We start from the raw sequence: 23,720 nt of genomic DNA on the forward strand, positions 1-23,720 counted from the left end.
TAGTTGATTTCTTATTATGAAATAATAGCTATTTATATTGCAAAAACAATTAGAAAAACCAACATAGTTTACAAGTATGGTTGTTTGAATTGGTGTGAATTTTGTAGTTTTGGTTTTTTTTTTTTTTTTTTTTTTTTAGTTGTAGATGGACACAATATCTTTATTTATTTATTAGTGCTGAGGATCTAACCCAGTGCCTCATACATTCAGTGCAGGCGCTCTACCGCTGAGCCCCAGCCCCAGCCCTGAATTTTGTATTTTTATGTTTATAAAATAAATTAATATTCATATACTTTAGCCCTATGATAGTGTTCAAGAATTTTATAAGTGGTTTCAAGTTATCTTATTGTTATTATTAATTTTTTAGGTACCTGGGAACTGTGGTAGGGAATTGTAGTAGGGCTTTGTGCATGCGAGGCAAGTACTCTACCAACCGAGAGTTATATCTCAGCCCCCCAGCCCTTTTTTTTTATTTTCAGAAGGGTCTAGGTTACTTAGCCCTAGCTGGCCTCAGTCTCCTGAGTGTATGGAATTATAGGGGTGTACTACCATATACAACCTCAACCCTTTTTTTGACTCAGGATCTCCTGAAGTTGCCCATGCTAGCTTTGACTTGTGATCCTCCCGCCTTAGCCTCCGGAGTAGCTGGAATTACAGGAGTGTGTCAAGTTATTTTTTTCTTTTAGGAACAAATACAAATACTGCCTTTAATCTTCTTCTGAACACCAATAGAATCATATTAGAAATACTGTGTAATTAATTAATGTGAACTAGGCATCATATGGTATATATCTAAAGGGACCATCTTTTCTGCTTAAAATTGATATATATATATATATATATATATGCATTATTTTATATATTATACAATATTGTCATATATAATTTTATCTATCTAATTATTATTATTACTTTTTGTGGTAGTAGGGATTGGACCCAGGGCTTTGTGCATGCGAGGCCAAACTTTCTATCAATTGAGTTATATCCTCAGCCTCTTCCCTACATACAGGCTATTTCTGTTCTTTTAAGCTATAATTTCCTTGAGAGTAGGATCTAGGGCTTACACTTATTTTTTCCCAGCTCCCATCCTTTGTTATGTGGTTGCATAAATGTGAACAGTTTTTAATTTAATGATCGACAGAATGTGTTGTATGCTCTTTTTTTAAAAATATTTTTTTAGTTGTTGATAGACCTTTATTATGTATTTATATGTGGTGCTGAGAATTGAACCCAGTGCATCACACATGCCAGGCATATGTGCTACCACTGAGCCCCATCGCCAGCTGTATGCTTTAATTCTCAAAAAAGAACCTAAGTTTTCCATCTCATGATTTAACATATATTAATTTTTTTTCTGATGTAGAAAAATCCAGTTTCTGTCCTAAAGGAACTGTCAGCGATGAAGTCTCGCTATCAATCTTTATATGCACGTTTTAAACCAGTTGCTGTTGAGCAGAAAGAGACTAAGAGCCGCATTTATGCTACTTTGAATAAGACTATGACCATGATAGAAGAACTACAAAAGCAAACAGATCTGGAGGTAATGTTTTCAGTTGACAAGTTGGATTTGTATAATTTTAGCTGTGAATGTTGTTTTAAAAGATAAATAAATCCCTTAGTATTTTGGATTTTAAAATTTAGCAGCTAGTTTGAACTGTAGATATAAATGAGATTATTTATTTATTTATTTATTTTTCTTCTTTCTTTCTTGGTGCTGGACCAAACTCAGGGTATTACGAAATTGAGATTTTTTTTTTTTTTTTTGTGGGGAAGTACTGGGTATTTAATTTGGGACAGTTTACCACTGATCTATATTCCCAGCCCTTTTTGTTTTTTATTTTTATTTATTTATTTATTTAAAATATCTTTATTAGTTGTTGATGAATTTTTAAATTTTATTTATTTATGGGTCTGTGATGCTAAGAATTGAACCCAGTGCCTCACACGTCAGGCAAACGCTCTATCTCTGAGCCACAATCTCAGACCTTATTTTTTATTTTGAGAAAGGGTCTCACTAAGTTGCTTAGGGCCTTGTTAATTTGCTAAGGACCTCACCAAATTGCTGAGGCTGGTGATCCTTCTGCCTCAGCCTCCCAAACCTCTGGGATTATAGGCATGTGCCATTGTACCTGGTGAGATTTTCTTGATACCCTGAGTATGAAATGTAATTGCTCTTATGTCCTTGTATTTTAAAATAAGACATGAATGTGACATGGTTAATGAAGAGGTATGCTCTTTTGTATTACTTAACCATGTGAAAGAGAGAACTTACTCAATAGTTTATTGGATGTACCCTCTCTGCTGGTTCTTATAAAAAGTAATAAGACTTAGAAGACAGAAAACATTAATATCAGTGACTGTTTTTTTTTTTTTTTTTCTCTGACTACTAGGTATCAAAATCATGCTAGACAAGTGCTCTGGCACTGAAAAGTCCCAGCCCTCTTTTTTTTCCTTTTAATTCTGCTTTCCTTCAATTGAGTTGTCCGGCATGGGTGGACCAAACTTCCATTTCCCTTTTCGTTTTCTCATTCCATTCCCCATCCCCATCTCATTTAGTATAGGAATCTTTGTAATTGGGAGTCTCTATCACTGATGTAGTCTTCAGATACCTTAGAATAGAAAAAAGGATATGAGCTGCTAACCTAGGGACTAAGACAATTGTAGGATTTGGCATCATCTTCCTTTACTATCAAAGAAAATTGGGAGGGCCGGGGATGTGGCTCAAGCGGTAGCGCGCTTGCCTGGCAGGCGTGTGGCCCGGGTTCGATCCTCAGCACCACATACAGACAAAAATGTTGTGTCCGCCGATAACTAAAAAAAAAAAAAAAAAAAGAAAATTGGGAGTTTAGAAAGAAAATGTAGGCTATTTATAGAAGAAATCAAAGTGTAGAACTAAATTATATGGGTGAAGAATGTCCTATAAATTTTTATCTCAGGTGCTAATTGGTAATGGCTACTTAACATGGTGTATTATACTGTATCTGGGAGTGGCAGAAAATAGTCTGTGCGGTGGGTATGTGAACAAAGTGGGGCTGCCTGCGCTGTATTCATCTGCTAGCTCTGTACTAAATTATATTTCAATTATGGGCTAGTAGCCAGAGTAATTTTCACAGGTTAATAACCCAGTAAATTTGGTCCAGAATTCTTTTTAAAATTTATATTTTTAGTGCTGAGACAGAATTTCCTATCAATGGTAGTAAATGATATTCTGGAAAGACTTGTTAGTTCTCAGTGAATCTGTAACTGTTTGAGTTGCAGTAAGGCATATGATTTTATCCATGTGAATATTTTGGAGTTCGTCAGTCACACCAGCTATTTGTGTAGTTTCTATTGGACATCTAGGCTGACCAAGAGCCATTGTGTGGCTGTATAAATGTAAACAGTTACATGAAATTGAAAATTCAAGTTACTCACCTCTCAATTGGACAGTACAGATATAGAATATTTTCAGCATCATGGAAAGTTTTATTGGACAGCAATGCCCTAGAGATTCTGATTCTGTAGGTCTTGGGTGCTCCAGATTTAGCAGTCTCTCTAGAGATGACCTATATAATGAAGCAGATTTGTAACTATTTGAGTGATTCAAGTTGTATCTCCTATTATTTCCCCATATAACCCTTTGTTTCATGCAGACTGTTTGGTGCTTTGTGAAAATTCTATATAACTTCCTTTGTTTTCCTTCTAGCTTTTGCTCTTGCTTCTTCCTGCTTTTGGTAGATGGTGTTGGCTGGCTGTTATCATCTATTTCCTTCCAATATATCAGAGTATAGATTTTCTTGGGATTCATGTCTTTCCTCAGAGATGCATGACTGCGTTGAAGTTGGTCCTATCCTTAGATCTAGGGACGTATTTGATTGGAAAGGCGAGTGGATTTTCCTTTTAGTCACATTGGTTCAGGAATGGGTTTATATCCCAATGATGTGAGGAGGGCAAGTTTGGAAGTAGGTAATTAGGAAGTTTCTTCATTGGAGAAAATCTTGAGGACTTCCTCAAGATGGTTAAGTTATCAAATTAAGTCAGCTTTGAAGTCTTTCTTTCTTCAGAACTTATTTTGCAATGATAATATATTTTATAGTTTATCTATTTTGAAATGTTTATTATTTGCAGTTAAATACATTTTAATTATTCTTCCAAGTTTAGCCCATGCCTCTTATTTCTCTGAGAAAATTTTGAGACTATTTTTATTCACATCTCCTTTTCAAAATACTTTTAGAATGTGACATACAATCATGATTTATTTGGTTTTCTTTAGTTCTAAAATTGTTGGATTTCTTGGTCATCTTTCTGTGTATTGCAATTTCTCTGGAATCTCAAACATTATAATAACTTGTATGTAGATAATGAAATATTTATTTTTTCCCCTGTCTTCCTAAAATTGGTGATTACATGCATAGTATAAACTTTTGTGGAGGGGCTGGGGTTGTAGTTCAGCAGTAGAGTATTCTCCTAGTATGTGTGAGGCCCTGGGTTCGATCCTTAGCACCACATAAAAATAAATAAATAAAGGTATTGTGGCCAACTACAATTAAAAAATAAATATTTAAAAAATAAATAAACTTTTGTTGCTATAAAATTTTTTGATATGATGAAGCAGAGTTTAACAGTCTTTGAAGATTTTTGAAATAAAAATTTTGTCATTTGTTTTCTAGCTGTCACCACTGACTGAAGAAGAGAAAACTGTGACAGAGCAATTAAAATCTCACATAACAGACTCATGAAGAAATGGACTTGCAAAAGGAAACTAAGGAAGAGATCCATTCCGGAGAAATTTAGGAAGATGTTTTGTTAACACTTGATGATTGGAGGTGGGGGACTGGTAAAGGAGAGGAGGTTTGGCTTGAGTGACAGGATAGTGATGTCTTTAATATGAGTGGAAATATAAGAGCAGATATTATCTATATAAAATTTAGCCCCCACGCTCCCCCCAAAAAAGAAAAGTGGAATGGAAGATTTAAATATATATTTATAAATATGTTCAGTTTTCTTTTCTTTTTTTTTTTTTTTTTGGTGATGCTGGGGTTTGAACCTAGGGCTTTGTGCATGTGAGGAAGGCACTCTACCAACTGAGCTATGTCTCCAGCCCAATATACTTAGTTTTGCATTTTTAACTCAAGGAAGTCCCTTAACACTATTTTGGACTGTTTTTTTTTTTTTTTATAGTTGAGAATGTAGATATTCTGCCTTGTCATAAAATAATGTTTATGTATATTTCAGGCAGTCAGTGTGTGAATGAGTATGATTTAGAAATTAAAGAATAAGCAACATATTGTTTTTATATATATATATATTTTATATATATTTATATAAAACTTACATTTTTAAAAAAAATTTTAGTTGTAGATGGACACAGTATCTTTATTTATTTTTATGTGGTGCTGAGGATTGAACCCAGTACCTCACATGTTCAAGGCTAGTGCTCTACCACTGAGCCACAACCCCAGCCCCAAAACTTCCATTTTTTGAAATGTTGATTATAGATTGGAATCATTATTGATGAGACCATTGATATATGATGTATAATCTCATTAAACCTAATTAATGTAATAAGTTGGCTTTTCTGTGAAAGCCTCACTTTTTTTTTCCTATTCCTTCTGCCTGCTAATGTTGAACAACATGAGCTTTTCTGCAAATACTGTGTTAGACTATTCCTGTGGTATTTCAACAATCCCTTTGTTTTCCTTCATCTTATGTTTCTTACTGTTTTTTGTTTGTTTTTGCAGCAGTGAAGATTGAACCCAGGACCTCATACATCCTATATCCCTAACCTGAACTACATCCGTAACCCTGAAATTGTTCATTTTGTATGAAAGAAAGCCAGGTGTAGTTGTGCATGCCTATAATCTCAGCTAACCAGAGACTGAGGCAGGAGGATTTTGAGTTCAAGGATAGCCTGGGCAACATAGCAAGACCCTGTTTCAGTAAAAAAAAAAAAAAAAAAAAAATAAAAAAAAATGTAGATGTATCTGATATTTGCCAGTTTTGTATGTGTAAGCCAAATTCCGTACTTATTTTTAAACAACTATTGGCAACAAGTAATTGTCCAAAGTAGGGACAGGACTGGGAAAGCAGTGGTAGAGTGCTTGTCTAGCATGTGGGAAGACCTGGGTTTGATCCCCAGCACCAGAAAAACAAACAAACAAAAAACCAAAATAGGGACAGATTAAAAAAAAAAAATTGTGGCTGGGAGCGCTGGTGCACATCTATAATCCCAGCAGCTCGGAGAGGAGGCAGGAGGATTGCGAGTTCAAAGCCAGCCTCAGCAAAAAGCGAGGCACTAAACAACTCAGTGAGATCCTGTCTCTAAATAAAAATAAAAATTAAAAAAAACAGGGCTGGGATATGGCTCAGTGGTCAAGTGCCCCTGAGTTCAATCTCTGGGCCCCCCCCCCCAAAAAAAAAATTGTGGGATAGAAGGTATAGCCCAGTGGTGGTGCATATACTTACCATGTGTGAGGCTCTGGGTTTATCCTTAATAAATACATATGTATATCTGGCTAGTAGTAGGTGAATAGGAAAATAAATCATGGTATATCTATATAATAAGATTATTGAATAGTCAAGAAATTATTATGGAAATCCTGAAGCTATGCCAAATTGGGGAGAAGAAAAGCAGGTACTGCAGTTTTATAGTTAATATTGGGCTTTGGGGGCTGGGGCTGTAGCTCAGTTGCTGAGCTCTTGCTTAGCATGTGTGAGGCACTGGGTTTGATCCTCAGCATCACATATAAATAAATAAATAAATAAAAGTAAAGAAAAAAAAAGATTGGGCTTTGGAGTCACATCTGAGATATAAGTATAGTAGTTAACCCTTTTAGCTTCAGTTTTGTTTTCCATGGTTTTAGTTAACTGTGGTCAACTGCAGTCCAAAAATAATAACTGTCAAATTCTGGATATAAAAAATTTGTAAGTTTTAAGTTTCACATTATTCTGGCTCATGTGATAAATCTTGTGCCATCCTACTGCATCCCTTTGTGGTGTGTATTCACATTGTATAAACTACCTGTCTTAGTCATTCAATAGCCATCTGGGTTATCAGATTGAATATTCTGATCACACATTTGTATTAGGGTTCTCCAAAGAGAGAACCAACAGGATATGCATATAGATGTACAGAGGAGATTTCTTAGGATAATTGACTCATGATGTGTGGTGTCTGAGAAGTTTTATATTAGGCTATCTAAAAACCAGAGAAGCTGGTTTAACTCCTAAAAGGCTAAAAGTCTGGGAACCTAGAGGTAGAGAGTTGCTGGGATAAGTTCTGAACTCCAGAGGTCGAAAAGCTTGGAATTGTGATATCCAAGGCAGGAGAAGAGTCTATCCCAGTTCTTGGGTACAGGGACTAATTCACTTTCTGTATTTGTCTATCTTGGCTTCCAGCCAGTAGGATGGTGCACATCTACAATGAAGGAAGATCTTCAGTTTGTTCACCCAGACTCACATGCTAATCTCTTATGAAAACACCCTTAGTCTATATGTATTCCTTAATCCAGTCAGGTTGCCTAAAATTAACTATCAAAGCGGTGATGCAATGCATCAGGACATAGGAAAAAATAGTATATATAGAATTTGGTACTATCTGTAATTTGAGGCATTCACCTTGGCAGGGAGGATGACTACTGTACTAGATTTTTAAATTCTAGCTGTGACCCTGACCAAATCAATTAACTTTTCAGTGTGAGACTAGTTGGAAGGATAATAAGATATTAAAAAATTTAACCATAAGTTTTGGTACTGTATTTAGTAAGCCTTAAATAAATTGTGTGTGTGTGTGTATAATAAAAGCTAGGCATTGAAAATGCTGGGGAAAATGCAAAAATGCATGGAAGGTATCTGCAGGTTATAGAATTATACTTTTATATTATATGATTTTAAAATTAATTGTCAGCATTTTCCAATTAACAATTTAAAACAGCTGACAAACAGGTTGGGAGAATAGGTACATTAAAATTGTCTGGTCTATTTTTAATATTTTAATTTTTTTTAATTACAGAGAAAAGTTATACCTTAGTATCAGGTATTAATTTTCTTCAGAATTCAGGCAATTAATGTTATCTCATCTTGTCATGGAATGACTCTGGGTTCTAATGTTAATCCGTGGTGTTCAAGAAATGGTAGTATCATAAAGAGGTCATAACGAATTCTTTTTAGTATTGAAGTGGTTTTGCTTACAGTGCAGGAAAAAAACTAGATTATGCTGCTTTTCTTGTATGATTTCCTTTATAGTTGTTTTCTAAATGGTAGTTTTGACCCTCTGTGGGAAGCCATTCTCACACGTGATTGGGCACCTCCCTGATTGGGTGTGAGGTGTTCTGGCTAAACTAATCCCCATCCTCTCTAGGTGCGAGAGCCCATCTGTGTGGGGGTGTGACTGACCATTGACCCTGAGACCAATCACTGACCCTGACTTTGGAATGTGGTCCCCCTTGACCTTCATTGGAAGGAATTTTACCCTGAATTTCTTGTTCCCCAATAAAAGGCCACGCCCTGGCATGCTCTTTTTCTCTCTCTCCTGCTAGTCTGTGTAAACCTCGCTGCCCCACTGGGTGGCTGGAGGCAGGAGCCAGAGGGGAGAGCTGTCTCACACCTGGTCAAAGAAAAAAGGTGAATTGAGTTTGTGTGTTTATTTTGATCTCACTAGTTTACTTCTATGCTTTGAACCTCTTGTATGAAGACAGCGTGCTGGTCGTGAGGTGGAACCCTCAGTCTCCTTAAAATTGTTCTTGGGGCTGGGGATGTGGCTAAAGCGGTAGCGCGCTCGCTTGGCATGCGTGCGGCCCGGGTTCGATCCTCAGCACCACATACCAACAAAGATGTTGTGTCCGCCGAGAACTAAAAAATAAATATTAAAGAAAAAAAAAAGTTTAAAAAAAATTGTTCTTGCTGCATTTCTCTCTCTCTCTCTCATATATATTTTAACCTTTGGTTTTAATACTGTACTAGGGATTGAATCTAGGACCTCAGGCATGCTTAGACAATCATTCTACCACTGAACTACATCCCCAGCTTTTTTTTTTTTTTGTAGACAATGTCTCCCTTACTTTCCTGGGCAGGTCTCAAATTTGTGGTCCTCCTGCTTTAGCTTCCCAAGTAGCTGAGATTACTGGTGTCTGCCAGTATGCCCTGCTTCAATATATTTTTTCGTTTCCCAAGCCTCAAGCCTCTGTGGATGACTCCTAAATATAACTTCTGCTTGCTCTATATTCATACTGCCAATAAATTCTCTCCCTGAAGATTCAAATTGAAGATGTTCAGAATGCTTATTATTTTGTTAATGGCCACTCTTCTGTTAGCTGAAATTGAAATCTGTACAACTAAGATTATCTTCTTAGTCAATAAAGCCTACAGTTCTTTTTCTGAATTGTTCATAATATCCAACTTCCACTTTATCTTCATTCTTTTTTTTAAATTTATTTTTTGGTTGTATACAATACCTTTACTTTGTTTATTCAAATATTTTTAAAGTTGTTGATGGATCTTTATTTTAAGTATTTGTATGTGGTGCTGAGAATCGAACTCAGTGCCTCACAAATGCTAGGCAAGCGCGCTACCACTGAGCCACACAACCTCAGCCCTGTTTATTTATTTTTATGTGGTGCTGAGGATTGAATCCAGGTCCTCACAAATGCTAGGCAAGTGCTCTACCGCTGAGCCACAACCCCAGCCCTTTATCTTCATTCTTACTATGCTAATTTAGGTATCATTTCTCATCTAGATTATACTTTTCTCCTATGTGACTATAGTGTTTTTATATATGTTATAAGTAATAAACGTTTAATATATTAAAAGTATAAAAATGCCTGTTCTCCAAAAATAATGTACAATTTCTTCAACCATTTCTACATGTACTTAGATTTTTACAAAATTATTTTTGTTTTACAAAACAGGTTGATAAACATACATTGTACTGTAGCTATTTTTAGTTTCTCCCCCCCCCCCTCCATGGAGCCAGGCAGAATACTGGGGATTGAACCCAGGGGTTCTTTACCACTGAGCTACATCCCCAAGTCCTTTTAACTTTTTATTTTGAGACATGGTCTGAGTTGCTCAGAGCCTCACTAAATTACCTGGGCAGACCTTAAACTTGTGATCCTACTGCCTCAGTCTCCCAAATTGCTGGGATTACAAGTGTAAACCATCACACTTGGCTAATTTCTTTTTCATTGTAAATGTTTTTATCATGTCACATATCACACATCTACCATTCTTTTTAACAACTGTTAAATGGATGTACCATGATTTTGATTAGTTCCTTGTTGAGAGACATTTATGCTATGTAACAAGTTATACAATAGCAGTTAGGAGATTTATGTTGTGGAGAGGGGAGCACAGCCAGCCTTTAGGGACTCTGACAGAACAGGTAACAGGCTCCCCAATCCCAGTGCTTGGCAGATGAACTTTAAAGCCTTCTGACTAATTTTTTTCTTTGCTCAATTTAGCTAGAATCAGACTTCATGCTTATAACCTAAAGGCCCTAATTTTCCAGGTTTTTCTAAATTTTCATTATTTTGAACTAGTGCAATAAATCCTTAAACATTTTTTAATTTCTTGGGCAAGTATATAATAACTTATTTTAGTGTTTATCATGTATTGTAGTTTGTCTTATTTGTCTGCCGTACTGTCCTTTAGGAGCAATAACCACTTCTCATTAATCTTGGAATCCCAAGTACTGTACTGTTTCACAATGTTGTTTTAAATATATATATAAAATATACATACATACACTGGAGATTTAACTCGGGGATGCTTTACCAATGAGCTATATCCCCATACCTTTTTTTTTTTTTTTTTTTTTTTGAGACAGGTTGTCACTAAGTAGCCTAAGGCCTTGCTAAATTGCTGAGGCTAGCCTCAAACTTGTGATCCACCTGTCTGTGCCTCCGAGCTATTAGGATTACAGGCCTGGGATACGGCCCCTTGGTGCTTAAAAAAATTGTAAAATTGAACTAAAATTCACATAACAATTAAAAAATGGAAAGTGGATCTTTTAGTATAGCGTTGCGCAACCATCACTTTTTATTTTTAGTGAAAGCATTTTCATTCCTAGATTAATCATATCTTGTCTGTGGATCATGCCATTTAAAACCTTGTTGTTGTCTACTACTTTAAATCTGAACGTGTGGTATTCTAGGTTTTTTTTTAAATTTGTCCACTTATTTCGTGGACAATAACTTTATTTATTTATTTATTTTTAATGTGGTGCTGAGGATCGAACCCAGTGCCTCACAAGGTAGGCAAGCACTCCACCACTGAACCACACAACCCTAACCCATATTCAAGGTTATTAATTCCCTACATGCATACTCTAAATTGTGGTACTGATAAATAGCTGTTTGCAATAAACCGGAAAGGAAAAATGAGGTTCAAAGTAGGAATTTTATGTATGTACATTGACTCACAACTTAAATTTCTACAATACACGTGTCTCTTCTGGCAGGAAAATGTAGAAAGTAGATCCCTCGAATAGGAAAGGTGAATACAGCTGAGATCCTTTTCAGTAGTTACAGGGCGACAGCTCAACTCAATTGGCAAAAAAGGAAGTCTGGGGTGTTTGGTCTGGTGTCTTCATTCGTGGTCTGTCCTCCAACCAGCGAAATGAGAAACACCTCTCCAGTATTCACAAACTGGAGCTTTGTCAATTCCACTGGGCTAGGCGGAAAGGTAGTCTTTGAATCGGGCTTCCTCTCAGAGAAAGAACTACTAACCAGGAATTCTCCATTCGAGGATTTCTAAAGGTGTTGACCACAGATCATCTGCAGCGGGTCACCGCGAGTGGTTCCTGAAAATGCCGATTTCCTTACCCACCCAACAATCTAGTAGGAGTCAGAATACCTAGGGGTATGGCTTTGAAGTCAGCGTTTTCCACAATCACCCAAGGTAGCTCTAGTGTTTGGCGCGCTAACTTTTGAGGCTGGTGCGGCACCGCCCCTTTGAAACCGGGCGGAGCCAGGCGAAGCTACGAGTTAAGGCGACGGGCGCCAGCTTGCGGCCCAAGGCATGCAACCCTGCGGCAGCTACTAGTCAAGTCTCGTGTACGCGCCCGCACCGCGGGAACTACGCTCCCGCTTCTCCTCCTCTCCCGTTCTAGACGCATGCGTACGGCGTCTGCCCCGGCTGCCGCGCTCTAGCTGCCCTGGTTACCGTTGGTGTTTGCGAATTCTCTGCGGCGCCTTCTTCGCCTGTGACCAGCGCCCTCCGGGGTCCAGTGGCAGTTCAGATACGCTCCCGCCCGCGTCACGTGGGCCGAGGCGCTCTTGCTGTCCCTCGCTGGCGGGTGAGGCGGGAGGAAGGAGCTCTGGCCACCGCTCGCTCTACCTCTGTGCCCCAAGGCGGGCTCGCGGATAAAAATGGCGAAATGGGGGTAGCCCGTACAGAACCTGAAGCGATGGGGCGCGCAGGTTGGGCAGTTGTCGGAGCCCCCTGACGCGGGCCCAGGCTGTTCTTGCTGATTTGACCTGGCGACCTCGGGCCAGCGCCTAACAGGGAGACCACGGACTCCGCGGGTCGCCGGGGGCCCCGCCGAGAGCCGGAGGCAATGGATGAACAGAGTGTGGAGGTGAGGGGGAGTTGTGGAGGGTGGTGGTTAGTCTCCCCCGCCACCTTGTGAGCGTTTTTTATTCGGGGCGCCATTCCCTCGACATCCTTCTGGTAGGCGTCCCCCTACCCCTTGCGGTGGTTGCCGCTGCGTGGAGCGCTGGCCCGGTGCTCGTTCTGCAATCCTTTGGGTTTCTCCTACTCAAGACTGTTCCGCAGTCAGGTGCTGCGTATTCTGGTGTTTTCAGGATATCTCGGCACCTGTACTTATCGCCACCGAGTATTTGCAAAATACAACCTGTGCAGAACAAAACTGCAAATTCATCAGATAGACGTTCCTTGCTACTCGCCACTAGTACTGGAGAGCGCATCCACATCTCGCTCCGAATGGATAATCATTTTTCCCTTCTTGTGTTAGATTTCGCAGGCTTCTGCCTTTCCTAGATTGAGATATACATATATATTTCCTACTGTCTTATTTGATCGTAGCATCTAGAACAGACTTTCATATCTGATTCTTGTAAGCTGTGATTTCACATGGTTGGGATATTTTCATAAGTCCTCATGGGCACAATTACCATGGGCATAATTACATAATAATTGCCTAATTTTGAACCTTTCAAATAAGAAATAAGAAATCCTTGCTTCTTGATAAGGGTAACTGTATTTTGGACCCCTCCACTTGAAACTAGTTCTTCTAGTGATCTTTTTGACCACCCCCAGTGAGCTAAAAGTCTGCATCTTACAAGTTGTATTCCTGCGTTTATGATTAAACTCATGAGTAATTTTCTCCTTAATTCCTCAAGTGAAAGTATTATAAAAGTTTTGTAAAATTTCCTTGTTTTAGGAGAGTTTAATTCTTCCGAAATGGAATAAAATTAAATGTCAGTCCTGTCAAACAAACAAACAAAAAAACCATTTTATGCGTTTTCTTGTTTTGTCAGTTGCTTCCTAAATTGATTCAACTGAGGTTTGCAAAGATAATAGCGTTCAATTTACAAGTTGTTTTTTTCTAAGGCCCCAAAGAGTTGCCACCATAATTTTTAGTAGGGGGTAGATTCTCAGTCTTAAGTAGTTAGTTGGTCACAGTGTCAGGACAGAAAATCATATTTCTGGATTATGAATTTGTTTATTTCTGGATCAAAATACACTGCCAATGGGATTCATGTTTTTCTAAAATGTTTTCCTTTCTTTTTGGCACTGGAGATTGAACCCAGGGGCATTTTATCACTGAGCTACATCCCCAGCCCTTATACTTTTTTTTTTTTTTTTTTTTTTTTTGAGACAGAATCTCTCTAAGCTGCTTAGGGTTTCACTAAATTGCCAAGACTGGCCTTGAACTTGCAATCCTCCTCCTTCAGCCTCAGGAGTCACTGGGATTACAGACCTGCACCACTGTGCTTGGCAGTGTTTGTCTTCTTAATTAGAAAAGCAATTTCCCTTTGGGGAAACTGCAGAAAAAATAAACAGTTCATATTGTACAGTTAGTCACACAGACTGCTTTTTTTTTTTTTAACATGATAGATCATAAGCATTTTTTCTGTATCATTAAATCAAACACACTTGTTTTTCTTTTTGCAGTACTAGGGATTTAAACTAGGGTCTAGCACATGCTAGGCAAGTGCTGTTCCCCTGAGCCACATACTGCATTCTCCCTTACTCCTGTATTTTTTTTTTAAATTTATTTTGTGGTACTGGGGGTTAAACCTCCCGGGATTCTACCACTGAGCTATATTCCTTATCCCTTTTTTGAGAGGGTCTTGCTAAATTGTCCAGTCTGGCCTTGAACTTTTGATTCTTGTGTCTCAGCCTCCTAAGAAGCTGGGTGGACCACCATGTCCATCAGTCAAGAAATATTTTTAGTGACTCTGTCCTATAATTACTATAATTTACTTAATATTTGGACACTGGGGCTATAGCTAGATTCTTGCCATTATTGTTAATCCTTCGTTGAAAACATTTTTAGATAATCTGTGCATTTCATAAAAATTTTCCTTAGAACAGATTCATTGTCAAGCTTAAAAAAAAAAACACAAAACCCACAATCCCCCGACCCCCAATTTCCAGGAGGTATTCTGAGGCACCCTGAGCCTTGACTAGCTAATTTCTGATTGGGAATATAGTTAAAACTAAGGTGTTAGCCCAGAATAAATGTAAATATTCAGTGAATTATTTTTAGCATGTTTTAAACTTTTGATTCAGTAGTCTTATCTTGGGACTTTATGTCTCTTTTTTATTATTTTAAGAGCATTGCTGAGGTTTTCCGATGCTTCATTTGTATGGAAAAATTGCGGGATGCTCGCCTGTGTCCTCATTGCTCCAAGCTTTGTTGTTTCAGCTGTATTAGGGTAAGTTGTATTTCTTTTTAAAAGCGTTCAGTTTATGTATGATCTTCTGTAAGGATCAACCATTTCCATGTTTTTTTTCTTATTTTACATTTTGAGTCCTTTTAAAAAATGTCTTTTAAATGAAGATTCTTTAATATACCGCCAGTTTGTATGGAGATAAATAGTGCTTCTGGAAATAAAGTTCACTGTAATTTTAATATATTTAAATTATTAACTTCTCTATACTTTTAACAAATACTTGTAAAATGTTTACCTGCATTATGTTTGGGGTTGAGGAATACTAAGATAAATGACAAAGTGCCTTTTTTGCAAGAGCTTAAATCTGAGAGAATCACATTATAATCTTACAAGAGACCATAGAGATGGATATAATCTAGTGGTTTTAAAATTGAATACAAGCTGAGTGCAGTGGTGCACACCTATAATTCCAGTGACTCTGGAGGCTGAGGCATGAGGATCACAAGTTCAAGGCTACCACCACAATTTAATGAGAACCTGTCTCAAAATAAGAAGGTAGCATAGTACCAAGGCGGGGTGGGGTGGGGGAGGCGGGGTGGGGTGGGGGGGGCGGGGGTAACTATCACTTGAATACAAGGGAATCCCTTAAAATTGTGGGAAAGCTCAAGATATAAAACAGAAGAACTTATTTTGATTGTGGGGATCCAGGAAGACATTTGCAGAGCACAGTTGAAAAATGTCTTGCTCACATTACTCTTGAGATATTCCTTTACTGAGAAAATCAAAGCCTTCTAATGTGCTCTTCACCTGAAAATTTGTTTCCTTATTATTGCCTAAAAAAGATAAATGTCCCTTTGTCAAGAATAATATTTGTACCCCTTCAATAATTCTTCCAGTCACACATACAGCAAATGTTGGACCTAGGTTTGAACCCAATAAGACTTTAGAGTCTGTCCTTTGCCTCTACACCATGTGCTTCTAGTAGAGCTAGGTTACATATGATGTTCTCACACTCATAAAAGGAAAGAATTAAATCTATTAGCCTTGTTTCCTCAGCTATAGGATTCAGATAACACAATCTGCCTCACAGGGTGGTTAGGCATTAAATGGATAAAGCTAAAAGAAATTCAGAGATTATAAAGCATCATCCACTTGTAAGGTATTATATACTTTTGGTTGTTAAAACATCAACCAATACACATAGCATTTGTTTTATAAATAGTGAAACTGTAGCCTGAGAGGTTAAGTGATATACCTCCATCACCATAGCTCATTAATTGGTAGAGTGTAAATCTGGACTCAGTTCCTTTTAATGAAGGTCTTGTATGCTTATGATCTCTGATTATTAGTTTATACATCCTTGAATCTTTTTTTCTTTGTTATATTCCTCCTGTCTCTTAAGTGCCTTTTTTTGGGGGGTACTGGGATTTGAATCCAGGGTTGCTCTACTCTGAGATATACCCCTAGCCATTTTAATTTTTATTTTGAGATAGGGTCTGCTAAGTTGCTGAGACTTGCTTCAAACTTGCCTTAGCCTCCCAAGTTGCTGGAATTACAGGAATGCACATTCATTTCTTATATATTGATGCTGGCTTTCTCTATTCTGAGGTTTCTGGAAAAATGTGTCTACTTTGGGAAATGATTATTTTTTGCAGGTTTTTGTTATCCTCTGTATATGGGTCCTAGATCTATTCCTTCAGCTTTGACTTTTTTCCTCCCTCCCTCAGTACTGGGGATTGAACCCAGGGATACTTTACCACTTACATCTCAATTCTTTTTTAATTTTTTCTTCTGAAATCAGCTGTCTCAAATTTGTGATCCTCCTGTGTCCACCTCCCAAGGTGCTGGGATTATAGGTGTGCACCACAATGCCTGGCAAAAGTAAGTCTTGAGTAAGGGGAGGTTTGAGAGACCAATATAATCAGCATTTAGATTGTATTTAAAATGGAGAAACTAGATGGGAACACTCAAATTATCTCCTGTGGGAACAGAATTTAGGTCTGAACTCTGGGGCATTCTAACCATTTAGAGGTCAGGAGGAGGTGAGCAAAAGAGACCAAGCAAGAGCCTAATACTATTTAGTTGTGTTTTATGGTTCTGACTTGGGAATCAGTCATTGGATTTCAAAATGGATAGGTTATTGGTGACCTGGTGAAGACTTAGTGGAATAGTGAGGATGAAAACCTGATGGGAGAGAGTGGGAAGAGAAAAAGCAAACATAAAAAACTTTCAGGAGAGGCCACGTGCAGTGGTGCATACCTATAATCCCAGTGGCTCAGGAGGCTGAGGCAGGAGGATCATGAGTTCAAAGCCAGCCTCAGCAAAAGTGAGGCTCTAGGCAACTCAGTGAGACCCCTGTCTCTAAATAAAATACAAAATAGGGCTGGGGATGTGACTCAGTGGTTGAGTGCCCCTGAGTTCAATCCCCAGTACCAAAAAAACCTTTTAGGACAAATGTAATATAAGAAAAAAATAAGGCACTGTTGAAGGGGGATGTTGGTAGTCAGTGTTTTTGCTTAATTTGTATCTTGCTACCACTGAATCATTAGAGGAATTAACAATGCTGGAGGAAGTTGATTTAATGACTGGAGCAAGTCTTCACCAAATTGTAACCAACAGTGTTTCCTTTTCCCCAATTCCATCTTTGTTTATTGATCATGGAAATTTGACTGATGGTACAGATATTTGTGTCACTGAATAAAACAAAGGTCCATGCTCCCTCCTACCCCTGCCCCATACTAGGAATTGAACCCAGAGGCCGCCTACCACTGAGCCACACCATAGCCTTTTTTATTTTATTTTGAGCAGGTCTTGCTAAATTACTGAGGCTGGCTTGGAACTTGCCATCCTCCTCCCTCAGCCTTCTGAATTTCTAGGCATGTGTTTTATGTACAAGGTCCAGATTTAGGAATAGATGCATCTAAAATCAGCCAGTAGTTTGGTGACAGACCAGGACTGTACTCATCTCCATGCCAGTGCTCAACCCATGGGTTGGTTTCCATATTAAAAGGTGGGAACATTGGATGTATTTTCAGCCAAGGTCTCTCTTATTCATCCAGCTATACCTGTTTTTTTTTTTCATCTTTTTCTATTTGTATCTTCTCCCTTTTTTTTTTTTGATACCATCTTTCTCATCCAACTTTTTTTGACCCCCTTGATTTTTAGCATTGGTAGTATTGCTTATAATTATTGACTTCATTTTGTTTTTATTTTGCTAGTCATTTTTATTAGGTAGAATTGTTTTAAATATACATTTTGACGTTTTCTTTCAGTTGAATATGTTTTGATATAAGTATATACTTGTAAAACTATCACTGTATTCAGGTTATTGAATATACCTATTATTCCCCCAAATTTTCTTGTCCCTTCCCTCTTGTAGTTACCAGGAAACCACCAACTTGGTTTATGCTCTATAGATAAGTTTTTTTTTTGGAATTTTATACAAATGAAATAATACAATATGTACTGTTACTGTTATGTGTTTGACTATTTTCACTTGGTAAAATTATTTTGAGGGGCTGGGGAGATAGCTCAGTTCTAGAGTATTTGCCTTGCATGCATAAGGCCCTGGGTTTAATTCCCAGCACCACAATCAATCAATCAATCGATAAATAAAAATAAAAAAAGACAGAAGTGAAATAAAAAAAATTTTTTGAGCTTCATCTACGTTTTATCAGTAGTAGTCCTTTTTATTGCTGAATAGTGTTTCACTGCATGCATATGCCATGATTTGTCTTTCCACCTGTTGATGGACATGTGGTATTGTTTTTTGCTATTACATGAAAAGCTCCTATGAATATTTGTGTACAAGTCTTTGAAGGACTGAAGCTTTATTTTTGCTTGGATAAATAGTTATAGAATGGCTAGATCATATTAGTAGATGTGTGTTTAACTTTTTAACTAATTGCCAAACTGTAGTTGAATCATTTTACATTTTAAACCAGGAATGTATGAGAGTTCTTTTTCCTCCAAATTAATGCTAGTACTTGGTATGTTCACTTTTTTGAGTTTTAGCTGTTCTAGTGTGTATAACAGTATCTCATTGTGGTTTTAGTTAGTATTTCTCTTGAGTGATGATCTTTCCAGCATCTGTACAAACACTTTATACTCCTCTTTGTGGCAATAAATATACCAAAATTTGTCATTTTATCCATATTGTTCACTTGTGTCATTAATTATATTTGCAGTGTTGTACAACCATGTCATCATTTCTAAAACTTTCATTGCCTCAAAGTCTTTACCCATTAAGCAATAATTCTCCATTTCTCCCTTTCCCCAGTCCATGGTGACCTCTAATCTGTCTCTCTGAATTTACTTATCTAAATATTTCATGTGAGTGAAATCATACTGTGTTTGAGTTTTGTTTTATTTAGCATGTGTCCAAGGTTCATTCAGGCAGCATGTGTCAATGTCATTCTTTTTTTATGGCTGAATATTCTTCCATTGCATATGTATATTGCAATTTATGTATCTGTTTTTGTTGGTTGACTGACTCTTGGGTTGTTTTCACCTTTTGGCTATTGAATAGTCATAGGTGTATAAGTATCTGTGTCCCTGTTTTCATTTCTTTTGATTATGTACCTAGTAGTGGAAATTCTGGGTCATACGGTAATTCTTTGCTTGACTTTTTTTAAATTGTGGTAAGATTTAAATAATGTAAAACTCTCCATTTTAACTTTTATTTATTTATTTATTTATTTGTACTGGGGATTGAACCCAGAGACGCTTACTACTGAACCACATCCCCAGCCCTTTTTATTTTTTATTTTGAGACAGGGTTTTGCTAAGTTGCTTAGAGCCTCATTAAGTGCTGAGGCTGGCTTTGAACTTGGAATTCTCCTGCCTCAGCCTCCTGAGCCACTTGGATTAAAGGGGCGCTTAACTATTTCTAAGTGTACAGTTCTGTGGTATTAAGTACATTATATTATGCAGCTGTTACCACTATCAATCTCCACTACTTTTTTCATTATCCCAAACTAAAATATTATACCCACTAAACAATTACTTCTCATTATTCCTCTCTCCAATTCCTTGGTAACTACTGTTCTACTTTCTATCTCTGAATTTCATTATTTTTTCTCAAAATAATAAAATTGCCATATTTATTTTGTGGTAGGGTCATGAATAGAAGGTAAAAATGCCACTAATATTCAGAGAAGGAAAAGCTTACTCTCCTGGGATGTACATGTGTTAGTGTTTCTTTTGGACTGGGGATTGAACCCAGAGGCTCTTTACCACTAAGCCACATCCTCAGCCCTATTTTTTATTTTATTTAGAGACAGGGGTCTGGTTGAGTTGCATAGGGCCTTCTTGCTGAGTTGCTGAGGCTGGCTTTGGACTCTTGATGCTCCTACCTCCACCTCCCAAGCCTCTGGGATTACATGTGCCACCACACTCGGCTCAGTTTGTATATGCATGTGAAATGTATGGTGGTAGTTGTTTGGGGATTGAACCCAAGAGCACTCTATTTATTATTGAGCTACCTCCCAGCTCTTTTTCACTTTTTAAAAATTTTGAGGTCAGGATCCGCTAAGTTGTCTTGGCTGGCCTTGAACTTGTGATCCTCCTGCCTCCGCCACCAGAGTAGATGGGAATACAGGAATGTGCCACCACACCTGGCTGGCAGGAAGGATTTATGGACCATAAGCAAAGGATATTCTTTGGGATTATAAACAGATACAAAAATATGATGCCAAGAGTGGCATGTATTGCAGCAATCAGCCTGTTTTTAGTTCTTTTTTTTTACTTGTCAATGGACCTTTATTTTATTTATTTACATGTGGTGCCTCACACATGCCAGGCAAGCACTCTACTACTGAGCTACAACTCCAGCCCAATGTTTTGACCATATTAAAGAATATGGTGAGGTTATTCCCTATCATACTTTGAACCTTTAATAAGATTATAATGTAGCAGTGTAAGGAGAACAACAAATAAATCATCATAATAAAGTGTTGTAAATAAAACGAAGGGGAAATCATGAGACAAACTCATTAAATTTGATTTATAAATACTGGATATATGTGTGTGTGTATATATATATATATATATATATATATATATATATATATAAATTAATGGTGTTTTTATAATCAAAATCTAATTCTTCTACCTCTTTAGCGCTGGCTGACAGAGCAGAGAGCTCAGTGTCCTCATTGTCGGTAAGTACTTTGCTACAATCATTTGTGAATCCTAAAAAAGAGTAAGATTACAGGGTTACGGTGTGCCTCAGGATTCATAAAGGCAAAATTTTCTTTGCAATTTACTGTACTTCTCATTAATATGCTTGAAGAGAGAATAAGTATTATGTCTAAAAAGAAATGGAACACTAATTTCCCTGACTTAAGATTATGTAGGATGTATTACATTACTTGGCATGTTGTACCCCTGCCTCTCATAGAAAATTATCATGTGACTTCTTTGCTATTTATAATTTAAATAAAAGTTTACATATTTTTGGCTTAAAAATATTCACGATAAATATTAATATGAAAAGGTTTTAGGTTCTAGTGGGGTATCATGGCACATATGTGTAATCCTAGCAACTTGAGAGGCTAAGTCAGGAGGATGACAAATTTGAGGCCAGCCTCAGCAATTCGGTGATATCCTGTCTCCATCTGGGACCCCCCTCTACACAAAAATGGGGGGAAAGAAAGGACTGGGGATGTAACTAAAAAATAGCCCACCCCTGGGTTCAGCCCCATACTGGGTGGGGGAAAGTCTTCTGGTTGTACTATTTTAAATCTTATGTTTTCACAAAATACTTTCAGAAGAAATTGTTATGCATAGTATCTATTTTTTTTTCTTCTTTGTAGTGTTAGGGACTGAACCCAGTGGCACTCTACCATTGGGCTACATTTGTAGTTATTTTGTGGTGGCAGGGTGAAGTGGGGGTGGCACTGAGGATTTCATGTGTACTTGGCCACATCCCAGCCCTTTTTTGTATTTATTAGAGACAGGTTCTGCTGAGTTGCTTAGGGACTTGATAAGTTCTTGGGGCTGGCTTTGAACTTGTTATCCTCCTGCCTCAGCCTGTTGAGCTGCTGGGATTACAAGTGCGCCCCAGGTAGTTTTTATTTTGAGTCGGGCTGTCCCTAAATTGTAGAGGCTAGGCCTCTTGAGTAGCTGGGATTGTAAATGTGTACCAACATACCTGGTATGGTATCTGTTTTTCTACACACTTTTTTTTGTGTATACTGATAACATATCCTTATGCTTTTTGTTAAACTACACAGATACAATACTGTTAATAAAAATGGTAGATATCTTTCCTTGATTGTATGTATGTGTGTGTGTGTGTGTGTGTGTGTGTGTCATTTTTTTAAAAAGCTTGAGTAAACACAGTGGCACATACCTGTAATCACAGCAACTTGAGAGGCTGAGGCAGGAGGATCACAAATTTGAGGCCTGCCTCAGCAACTTAGTGAGGCCCTGAACAACTTAGCAAGACCCTGTCTCAAAATAAAAAAATAAAAAGGCTGCAGATGTGACTCAGTGGTTAAGTGCCTCTGGGTTCAATCTCTGGTACCCCTCACCAAAAGATACAAAAATGTTTGAATAATATTTCCCTCTGTAACTATGTAGTTTTATTTATTTATGCCCATATTGAGGAATATTTAATTTGTTTCAACTTCTGGTTATTTCACATAATGGTGGTGGAGTGCCATCTTTTGCCCTTGTTTCCTCCAGGATTATTTACTTTTCTCACATGAGTTTGTGAGAAAACCAGCACTATTAAATGAAACGTCCTGTGATGATGGAAATGTTCTCTATTTACACTATTCAATATGGTAGCTTCATGTGGCTCTTGAGCACTTGAAATGTGTCTTGTTTGTGTCATGAAACTTTATTATTGTTTTTAATTTTTTTTTTAGTTGTAGGTGGACACGATAACCTTTATTTTTATGTGGTGCTGAGGATTGAACCAGTGCCTCATGAGTGCTAGGCGAGCGCTCTACCATTGAGCCACAACCCTAGCCCATGACATTTTATTCTTTAAAAATTTAAGTAAGATAGTCACATGTGACTAGTGGCTATCATTTTTTGTTTTATATCGGTGGTGGTGCAGATCAAATCCAGGACCTCGCACATGCTGTCACATGCATTGTACCATTAAACTCTACCATCAAACAGTATTCCCTGTGGCTGTCATTTTGGACTGTACAACTTTAGACTAAGGAGTTGAAAATTCAGTTGATAATCTGAATTATCAGTATTTTTTGTTTTTAATATATGTTGTATTAATGTGAATATAAGTTGAAAGCATTTTTTCATTGTCTTTAATAGTTTAATAGTATTGTGGTATGAGTGTGATTGTGAGCTCTGTTTTGAGGAATGTGTTTATTTCAGAAAATAATCTCATTTTTCTCAGAATATGTGTATGGATTTTCTCTGCAGTGCTCCTCTCCAGCTTCGAGAACTAGTAAATTGTCGTTGGGCTGAAGAAGTTACACAACAGCTTGATACTCTTCAGCTCTGCAGTCTCACCAAACATGAAGAAAATGAAAAAGACAAGTATATTCTCAGTTTTCTTGTTCAGTATCTAATAGATTTTGCCATGTACTATTTTTTTAAATTTTTATTTTTTAGTTGTAGATGGACACAATATCTTTATTTTATTTATTTATTTTTATGTGGTGCTGAGGATCGAACCCAGGGCCTCGCACACGTGAGGCGAGCGCTCTACTGCTGAGCCATAACCCCAGCCTCTCCATGTACTATTTTTTTTTAACTTTTTTTTTTATTGTTGGTTGTTCAAAATATTACATAGTTCTTGATATATCATATTGCACACTTTGATTCAAGTGGGTTATGAACTCCCATTTTTACCCCGTATACAGATTGCAGAATCACATCAGGTACACTTCCATTGATTTACATATT

The 23,720-nt window shown here is 37.5% G+C and overlaps 2 protein-coding genes and 1 long non-coding RNA gene across 11 annotated transcripts in view; all 3 read left to right on the forward strand.

Moving 5' to 3' along the window:
- The window catches only part of SKA2 (spindle and kinetochore associated complex subunit 2), a 40,866-nt gene extending 33,902 nt beyond the window's left edge, over window positions 1-6,964 (forward strand). The window contains exons 3-4 of the mRNA XM_081270458.1: window positions 1,364-1,540; window positions 4,650-6,964. Coding sequence (XP_081126584.1) covers window positions 1,364-1,540; window positions 4,650-4,718 — 246 coding nt within the window. The 3' untranslated portion in view covers window positions 4,719-6,964. The remainder of the gene's footprint in view (window positions 1-1,363; window positions 1,541-4,649) is intronic.
- Window positions 1-9,449, forward strand: part of LOC308635743 — a 573,614-nt gene extending 564,165 nt beyond the window's left edge. The window contains exons 2-3 of the long non-coding RNA XR_014019254.1: window positions 7,701-8,702; window positions 8,861-9,449. This is a non-coding gene — a long non-coding RNA (uncharacterized lncRNA). The remainder of the gene's footprint in view (window positions 1-7,700; window positions 8,703-8,860) is intronic.
- Window positions 9,450-11,527: 2,078 nt separating this feature from the next.
- Window positions 11,528-23,720, forward strand: part of TRIM37 (tripartite motif containing 37) — a 246,306-nt gene continuing 234,113 nt past the window's right edge. For 5 of the 9 annotated variants that reach the window (XM_081270431.1, XM_081270427.1, XM_081270432.1 and 2 more), the window contains exons 1-4: window positions 11,529-12,553; window positions 14,778-14,879; window positions 20,958-20,998; window positions 23,235-23,351. In XM_081270431.1, the coding sequence (XP_081126557.1) occupies window positions 12,533-12,553; window positions 14,778-14,879; window positions 20,958-20,998; window positions 23,235-23,351 (281 nt within the window). In that variant the 5' untranslated portion in view covers window positions 11,529-12,532. Of the gene's footprint in view, window positions 12,554-14,777; window positions 14,880-20,957; window positions 20,999-23,234; window positions 23,352-23,720 lie in introns of all 9 variants that reach the window. The other 4 variants (XM_081270428.1, XM_081270433.1, XM_081270435.1 and 1 more) reach the window with 1 other exon arrangement.

The sequence above is a fragment of the Spermophilus citellus genome (genome assembly GCF_964194105.1).
Source record: "Spermophilus citellus genome assembly, chromosome: 17".
NCBI classification, from domain to species: domain Eukaryota; kingdom Metazoa; phylum Chordata; class Mammalia; order Rodentia; family Sciuridae; genus Spermophilus; species Spermophilus citellus.